General features: G+C 39.0%; 2 protein-coding genes across 12 annotated transcripts in view; one reads left to right on the top strand and one right to left on the bottom strand.

Moving 5' to 3' along the window:
* CBR4 (carbonyl reductase 4) overlaps nucleotides 1–9,123 on the bottom strand; it is a 137,010-nt gene that overhangs the window by 39,100 nt on the left and 88,787 nt on the right. The window lies entirely within an intron of this gene.
* The window catches only part of PALLD (palladin, cytoskeletal associated protein), a 449,105-nt gene that overhangs the window by 421,544 nt on the left and 18,438 nt on the right, over nucleotides 1–9,123 (top strand). For all 7 annotated transcript variants that reach the window (XM_039479028.2, XM_039479030.2, XM_039479026.2 and 4 more), the window contains 2 exons: nucleotides 206–427; nucleotides 5,407–5,556. In XM_039479028.2, coding sequence (XP_039334962.2) covers nucleotides 206–427; nucleotides 5,407–5,556 — 372 coding nt within the window. The remainder of the gene's footprint in view (nucleotides 1–205; nucleotides 428–5,406; nucleotides 5,557–9,123) is intronic.

Raw genomic sequence — 9,123 nt, 5'->3', positions numbered from 1 at the left:
TAGGACTTTGAAGACAATCTGAAATACCATATAAACTCACTTCCAGATGTTTTTTGTTTCATATGGAATTGAATTGGGCTCAGACTGTGTTTTTAAGCTCTATGGTAAAAATACCAGTCTTCTAGTGCCTTATTGGGGACAGGGGTAGAATGGACACTTTGTCAGAAGGGATTGTGTCTGCTAACTTAAACTCTCCTTGATATAGGAATACAAAGTCTCCAGCTGTGAACAGAGACTCATCAGTGAAATCGAGTACAGGCTAGAAAGGTCTCCTGTGGATGAATCAGGGGATGAAGTTCAGTATGGAGATGTGCCTGTGGAAAATGGAACAGCACCGTTCTTTGAGATGAAGCTGAAACATTACAAGATCTTTGAGGGAATGCCCGTGACTTTCACATGTAGAGTGGCTGGAAATCCAAAGCCAAAGGTGAGCTGGGAACATGGCTTTTTAAGAGTCATTCTCTGAGGAAAAGTTTAGCGTCCAAAACATAGCATGCCAGTAGGAGGAAGAGATACAAACAGTCTTTCTCAATACCCACGATATAAGGGGTTTAATATTCTGAAGTTCTGGGCCATCTTCAGGAGGCATTAGAAACCGAAAAGGGTGGTTGGGGGAGTGGAGTTTGAATTTGAAGACTACAGTACAGAATAACCAACAGGGAGCCCTTCACACACCTATAGATTTATTCCTTATCGTTAGTCCTAATTGCAAGTAACTAGACTGAGTTCTGTGAGGTGAGCTGACTTTCCAAGGTCAGAGAGCTGGTGAGTGGCCAGGTCTGCATATGAACCAGTGCTCTGTACCATACAGAGAAGCAACACTCACCACTGGTTGTTCCAGTCTTTAATCTACAAAAATAAGACTGCTTATATTAAGAGGGAGGTGGGGTGAAGAATATTGTTTAGAATGGATAATAGAAACTTATGATGGCATTGCAGGACTAGACCGACCTGGATGGGAGTCCTTTCCATACAAACATTTGGAAATGCTGGCTAAGGAGCTGCCCCAACTTTACAGGAAGGACCAGAATAACTGTTTACTAGCCCAGCAAAGCAACAAACAGGAGTACACGTTTCCCTAGAACTTGAGTGAAAAGAATTAAAAAAGGCAAAAAATTAGAACCCCTAAACTACACTATCACATGATAGGGAGCCAAAAGCTGAGAAATTAATGTGAAATTTAGACCTGGATGATCAAAATTCTTAGAAGCAAGCAAAAAGTTGGCCTTATATAAAGGTAATAATATGTGAAGAAATAACCATGAGGAGAGTTGTTGGGCTGTTTTTGCATTAATACAAAGGGATTCCTGAGACCGGGTAATTTATTTAAAAAAAAAAAAAAAAAAAAAAAAAGGTTTTATTGGCTCAGTTCTGCATGGTATACAGGAAGTATAGTACCAGGATCTGCTCCTGGTAAGGCCTCCGGAAGCTTACAATCATGGCAAAGGGGCAGAGGGTGACTCACACGGCAAGAGTAGGAGCAAGAGATAGAAGTGGTGGAGGGAAGGTCCCAAACTTTTAAACAGCCAGATCTCCTGTGAACTAACTGAGCGAGAACTTACTTACCACCAAGGGGATGGTGCTAACCTATTGATAGGAGATCTAGACCCATGATCCAATCAGCTCCCCCCAGGCTCCACCTCCAACACTGGGAATCCCCTTTCAGCATTAGATTTGGAGGGGACAGACATCCAAACCGTATTAAGAATCAATAGCACAAGAAACAGAAAAACAGAAGGCCAAGTATTGCACAATATTGAACAATCTTAAGAGGCCTCTAAAATAACTTTAAAATGATTGAAACAATTTTTAAAAGAATGGAAACTATAATGAAAGAACAAGAACAAGATAGTACCAAAAATGCAAATTTATTATATAAGCATAGAGTAATATGCTCAGCGAAATAAAAAGCTTCATTGTGGCATAAAATGAAAGAACAGAAAGTGACAAAAAAAGACACTTGACACTTTTAGGTGTTAATTTCCTATAGTTCCATGCATTGTTTTGTTTTCCCATTATGGCAAGTTTTACCATCAAATTCTTTCTTAAGACTCAATTGCAACCTCAAAGTCAAAGATCAAAGAAAATAGCCTTGAATTTTCAAACCCTATCTACTTTCTAATAAAATGGAATTTTTAAAGTAAACTCCATTGTTATAGAAAACTTTTTACCATATTCTTGGCATAATTTGCACAGTAGCTGTGTATTCACACCACGTTATCAAAGGCATGTATTAAGAATAAATTTGTAGCCGGGCGCGGTGGCTCAAGCCTGTAATCCCAGCACTTTGGGAGGCCGAGGCAGGTGGATCACGAGGTCAAGAGATCGAGACCATCCTGGTCAACATGGTGAAACCCCGTCTCTACTAAAAATACAAAAAAGTAGCTGGGCATGGTGGCACATGCCTGTAATCCCAGCTACTCGGGAGGCTGAGGCAGGAGAATTGCCTGAACCCAGGAGGCGGAGGTTGCGGTGAGCCGAGATCGTGCCATTGCACTCCAGCCTGGGTAACAAGAGCGAAACTCCGTCTCAAAAAAAAAAATAAATAAAATAAATTTGTAGTTTATGAATGAAATTCAACAACGAATCATATCTTGAACTTCCAAAATATTCACAAAAAGATTCCGTATTCAAACCTTACACAAGGCTTAACATCACTGATCGAGTTCTAAGATGACTGATTCTTACAAAATACAACTTTAACTTGAAAGATGAGCTTTTGTTTTTAACATAACTGTACTTTTTTCCTAATACAAATTTAAATGTTTCACAGCTGTTAGAGACTTAATCATTTAAACTTTTTATTGTTAAATGTTCTTCATTCATCCTTCCTTTCTCTCACTCAGTCTTCATCCTCTCCATCCTTTTTCTTCCCTCTCTGATCTATTAAAGGTCTACTCTGGCATATGCCATATAAATTACATTAGGACTGTTAAAGTATGGAATATTTATGTTTAAAGAAATACAGGTTTTTTAGGCTTATGTCTTAACATATTTTATTCCTCCTTTGGCATGCTTATTCTAGTTGAGCCATAGGAAGATTGAAAATAATTTCTAATTTACCTTCTTCTCATTCTTGTGCCCTCCCAAATTTCTCCCTCCATTAGTAGGCTTGGTAAAATTTTGGAAATATTTCTTAGATCTTATTTGAAAGTTGTATGCCAAGTATAATGGAAGTCAAAAATACAATTAAAGGAAAGAAATAATTCAAGTTGTATACTTATTACACCTTCTCCGTTCTATCAGAAGTAGTCAACCATGGCCAGGCATGGTGGCTCATGCCTGTAATCCCAGCACTTTGGGAGGCTGAGGCAGGCAGATCACTTGAGGTCAGGAGTTTGAGAACAGCTTGGGCAATATGGTGAAACCCCATCTCTACCAAAAATACAAACATTAGCTTAGCATGGTGGTGCACACCTGTAATCTCATTTACTCAGGAGGCTGAAGCAGGAGAATCACTTGAACCCAGGAGACAGAAGTTGCAATGAGCCAAGATCATACCACTGCACTCCAGCCTGGGTGACAGAGCTAGACTCCATCTAAAAAAAAAAAAGAGTCAACCACTAAAAAGAGTATGAAAATTATGAAGTATGATACTTTACATAATTTAATTTTTAGAGCTGAAAGTTACTAGTCCTGTTGATGATTACTTTTTAGATTCTAGAGTTTAATAATTGAGTTTCTATAAATTTGGAGCTATCTGAAAAATATGAGTTTGAAAAGTTACAGCAGTCATCATCCTGAGAATTCATGCATTTATTTAGTGCTATACATTTCTAGTCTTTTCCTTGCTTAGAATGGAGGTTTCAGAAAGATTTTTAAGATTCAAATACTTTGACAGACAGTTGCATTTGAATGCTAGTTTATGTTACCAATTTACATACTGATTTACCTTAAGGAAGAAGTTTGTTTTAACAACAAAAGGGTCTAAAGTATATTTATTTTGTTAGGAATCAGTTAGGAATACTTTTGGCTGCAAAGAACAAAAAGTGACAACAAAGAACTTGCTGTGGCTTCAAAAAGGAAAGGTTTATTTGCTTCTGTAATAAATCTGGAGGTGGGTTAATATAGCTGTTAATTCAGCACCTCAGCCAGGTTAGGGCTGTTGGCACTGATTCATTATGATGGGTCTGTCTTTCAACTATGTTTTCATAACTTAAATCAAAAATAATAATGAGCTTGGCTGGGCATGGTGGCTCACACCTGTAGTCTTAGCTACTCTCTGGAGGCTGAGGCACGAGAATCATTGGAACCTGTGAGGCGGAGTTTTCAGTGAGCCAAGATTACATCACTGCACTCCAGCCTGGGCAACAGAGCAAGACTCTGTCTCAAAAAAAAGAAAAAAAAAATAGAATTCAGACATCATGGACAACTGGTTTTGTTTAAAAGTGAGGGAAGGAAGGAGGATCTCTGGACCACTTTAAAATATTTTATTTAATCAAAATTTACTTTTTTCACTTTTTTTCTTTTGAGACAGGGTCTCATTCAATCACCTAGGCTGGAGTGCAATGGTATGATCATGGCTCAGTGCAGCCTCAGCCTCCTGGGCTCAAGCAATCCTCCTGACTCAGACTCCCAAATAGCTAGGACTATGGGCATTGCACCACCACACCCAGCTAGTTTTTTTTTTGTTTTTTTGTTTTTTTTGTCGAGACAGGGTCTTAGTGTGTTGCCCAGGTTGGTCTTGAAATCCTGGGCCTGAGCAGTCCTCCTGCCTCAGCCTCCAAAAGTGCTGGGATTATAGGCAAGAGCCACTGTACCTGGCCCACATTTAATTTTTTATCAACTCAGTTATATATCTTAAAATTATTATACTTTTCAATACTACTGTGTTTTCTTTAACATAATGGGAAGAGGGGACAAGTATTTAACCTTTGATCATATGCTTCCTGGCCTAGAAATGAGGCAGTAGTGTTCCACCCACCAGCAATCCTTAGTCGTAACCTCCCTCCCTACCACCCTCTTCTATTTGTCAAACACAGTTCAGTGAAGTGATCAAAGTTTGAGGTCTGCTTTTGTTCTCCAAAACAACCTTTTTACCTTTATTTTATACACAATACATTTTAATTCCCCGTACATTTGAAAAAAGAAGCAAAAAGAAAAATGCCTATAATGCCATGTCATGGAAATAATCATTGCCAAAATTCAATATATATCCGTGCATATAAATAATATATGAATGTAAGTGCTATTTTGTAAAAAACAAAAGGAGGGTATATAATTTCAAAAGTCAACTAGAATTTAAATTTTTTTTTCCATTGAAAAATAAATTTCTGATTCAGGTATTTTGTTTAAAAACATGAAAACTCAGATCAGCTCTATAAACCACACTGTTACTATTTGCAGTCCTCCAGATAGAGTAGGAGTCACAAACTCTTAATCTTTCATCTTTGCTTCCTTTCACAGATCTACTGGTTTAAAGATGGGAAGCAGATCTCTCCAAAGAGTGATCACTACACCATTCAAAGAGATCTCGATGGGACCTGCTCCCTCCATACCACAGCCTCCACTTTAGATGATGATGGGAATTACACAGTTATGGCTGCAAACCCTCAGGTAAAGAAGGGTATAGGTCTGGGCTCAGTTCTGTGTCTGGTGCTTACAGGCATTTGGACAGAGGAACTATTTAAGTAAAAGGTGAAGTTAAGAAGTTTCTTTGATGTATGAAACTATTTTTCCAAATTCTACGTCCCTCTTGGTTTCAGAGGACAGAAAAATTCTTTGTTTCATGAATATTGATTCCATCAGGTGTTCTTCTACAGGATTGATTCTGGTGCAGATTTCATTCCTTCCACAAATACTACTAAGGGCCTAATATATACAAACTTTCCATGTGGTTGATGGGGGTGCAGTGGTAGACTGGACAAAGTCCTATGGTAAAAAATAAGCAATTAACAAATACACAAATAATATAACCAGGTAGGATTATATGAAGAACATAAAGGAGAAAAGGACAGAGTGTGAGTGGTATGCATAGGCTGTGTAAGGAAAACTCCACAAAGTAAAATACTTAAAAAGAAACCCATCAGTGGAATTTAATGTGCAAGTGTAGACAGTGATCATTTTGAGAGTATTCAGGTTTATCTGTTTCCATCAAAACGTTTTCTCTTGTATTTGCCTTTCGACTTAGGATAAAAAAAAAAATCAGTTGCCTTCCCAGAAATTAGGAGGAGGCTGCTGGGTATCATGTTGCCAATTCAAGCCTGCAAATTCTTTTTTATTACGTTATAAATTTTAGTCACTATGCTGGATATAGGGGGATACAAAAATGAATAAAAAGTTATTTTGTACCTTAAGAGCTCGATGTATGACAGTAGTATTACTAAGTCTGCAAAAGCCATATAAATAATACACTTTCAAAAAGAAAAAAAGGCATGGTAAAATGAACAGTTTTCTCTAGAAGTCATCTTTAGAATCTGAGCGTTTTGTATCATTTCATATTATTGCTTTTGAAGAAAATATTTACCATCAGAAAGTATATAAATAATTTTAATAACACTACAAACTTTTAATTAAATTTTGTGGCGAGGGTGCAGTGGCTTATGCCTGTAATCCCAGCACTTTGGGAGGCCTAGGCAGGTGGATCGCTTGAGCCCAGGAGTTTGAGACCAGCCTGGCCAACATGGCGAAACCCTGTCTCTACTAAAAATACAAAAATTAGCCAGGTGTGGTGGTATGCACCTGTAATCCCAGCTACTCCGGAGGTTGAGGCACAAAAATCACTTGAACCCGGGATGCAGAGGTTTCAGTGAGCCAAGACTGCGCCACTGCACTCCAGCCTGGGTGACAGAGTGAGACTCTGTTTCTAAATAAATAAGTAAAGTTTGTTCAAGGTTTATTTTCTAATATTCCATGGTCATAATAAATATATTTTTCTTCAATAATATTAAGAATGAAAACAAATTATCCAGCTAATCAGGTTGTGATAGAGGACAGCAAACTCTTCACTGTTAATGAAAAGCTTCTATTTAATGCACATTCTTGAAGTTCTAAATTTTTTAATGAATACATGACCATCACCCTGAAAAATAGTCTAAATCACAATTAAGAAGTTGTGTTTTAACATTTGTGTTCATATTTGATATATACGAAGAAACAAAAGTGGAACTTGCTTTTTTTTCTTTCTTTTTTTGAGACTGAGCCCAATGGCATGATCTCGGCTCACTGCAACCTCCACCTCCTGGGTTCCAGCAATTCTTCTGCCTTAGCCTCTCAAGTAGCTGGAACTACAGGTGTGCACCACCATGCCTAACTGATTTTTTGTATTTTCAGTAGAGATGGGGTTTTGCCATGTTGGCCAGGCTGATCTTGAACTCCTGACTTCAAGTGATCCACCCACCTCAGTCTCCCAAAGTGCTGGGATTACAGGTGTGAGCCACTGCGCCCGGCCTTTTCTTTCCTTTATTTTATTTTCAGTGCATTTCTTTGACATTAACAAATCCTAGCTTTTAGTTTAGCTTTCTGCATGTTTAAAAAAAAAATAGTGGAGAACTAACAAAATCCAAAATTTTTCTTCATGTTGGGTCGTTTATTCCTCTTTTGCCCTAGAAAGGCTGGGCTATATTATGGGATGGAGTTATTCGTGGTCCGTAAGTACTTGCCAATACTGGGGCCCTGCTATTAATTTCAAGGCATTTTTCTTAGCATGTTTTAAATTGTTACTGGAATAAGCCAATGTATAGAACAGAAGAACATAAACGTAAAACTACACTTATGAGTCTGCTTAGTGTCTTCCTCAAATTAAAGTAATGCATTTTCCCATGTGGAAAAGTTCTCAGTGGGGAAGGACTGACTCAGCGTTCACGGACAATGCCAGTGTACAGAGTTGAAGACAGCAGGCCAGCCTCAGGGCTCAGTCAGTAGTCTCCAGTCATTTAAACTCGCTTGACAAACTGAGGAAGTCACTAAATGAAGGTGAGCTGCTGAAGAGCTGCCTTGGATCATTCCATACTACATGCACAGAACATCACCTTGTATCCCACAAATGTATACAATTAGAATTTGTCAGAATTAAAAATAAATGCACTGGGCACAGTATCTCATGCCTGTAATCGCTGCACTTTGCAAGGCCAAGGCTGGCGGATCACCTGAGGTCAGGAGTTTGAGACCAGCCTGACCAACATGGAGAAACCCCATCTCTACTAAAAACACAAAATTAGCCAGGTGTAGTGGTACATGCCTATAATCCCAGCTACTTGGGAGGCTGAGGCAGGAGAACTGCTTGAACCCAGGAGGCCGAGATCACGGTGAGCCGAGACTGTGCCATTGCACTCCAGCCTGGGCAACAAGAAGGAAACTCTGTCTCAAAAAAAAAAAAAATTTTTTTTTTTAACTTATTTAGAGACAATGTCTTCCTCAGTCACTGAGGCTGGAGCACAATGGCATGATCATGGCTCACTGTAGCCTCAAACTCTGGCTCAAGCAATCATCCCATCTCAGCCACCCAAAGCACTGGGATTATAGGCATGAGCCACTGCCATTAGCCAAAAATGAATTTTTAGGAAATAAATGTAATCTTACCCAAAGCCCACTAGCCAAAAAAAGAAACCCTTGTAAACAGAGGGAAAAAAGGAAGGGAAGACAATGAGAAAGAAGTGTTACTACAAGTGCCAAGACTGTAGAGCAACACTGATGATACTGAAAAACCCAGGGTGAGGCCGGCAGACCGTGCAGTTGAGGGGTTAAGAGCGTGGACTTTGGCATCAGGCAGATCTGGGCTGGAATTCTAGCTCAGCCACTCAGTACCTGTGTGACCTTAGAAAGTCGCTTAATTTCTCTGTGCCTGTTTCCTCCTTTGTAAAATGAGAATAATAATAATACAGATTTAAATAGTACATTTAAAAAGCATTGTTTACCTGGCATATAGTATGCTTTCAATAAATGCTAGTTATTGTCATTATTTTAATTCAGAGACAGTAACTACCCCATCTTTAAAGCAACAGGCCTATGACAGAAGCCTGTGGAGCCAGGGTGTGAAGGATCAGTTCCGTGTCTAGGTACTCCGTTCCCACAGTACTGTCAGAAAGGAAGCAAGTCAGTTTGGGATGGGATTTCTACCCACTGTGTTGTTGGTGTGTGGTCTTCTGACCTTCTCGCCTTTCTGTTTGATCACCCCCCTGGGAA

The sequence above is a fragment of the Saimiri boliviensis genome, chromosome 3 (assembly GCF_048565385.1).
Source record: "Saimiri boliviensis isolate mSaiBol1 chromosome 3, mSaiBol1.pri, whole genome shotgun sequence".
NCBI classification, from domain to species: domain Eukaryota; kingdom Metazoa; phylum Chordata; class Mammalia; order Primates; family Cebidae; genus Saimiri; species Saimiri boliviensis.
Note: the sequence above shows the minus strand (reverse complement) of the source record. Positions and strands in the feature narration are given on the sequence as shown.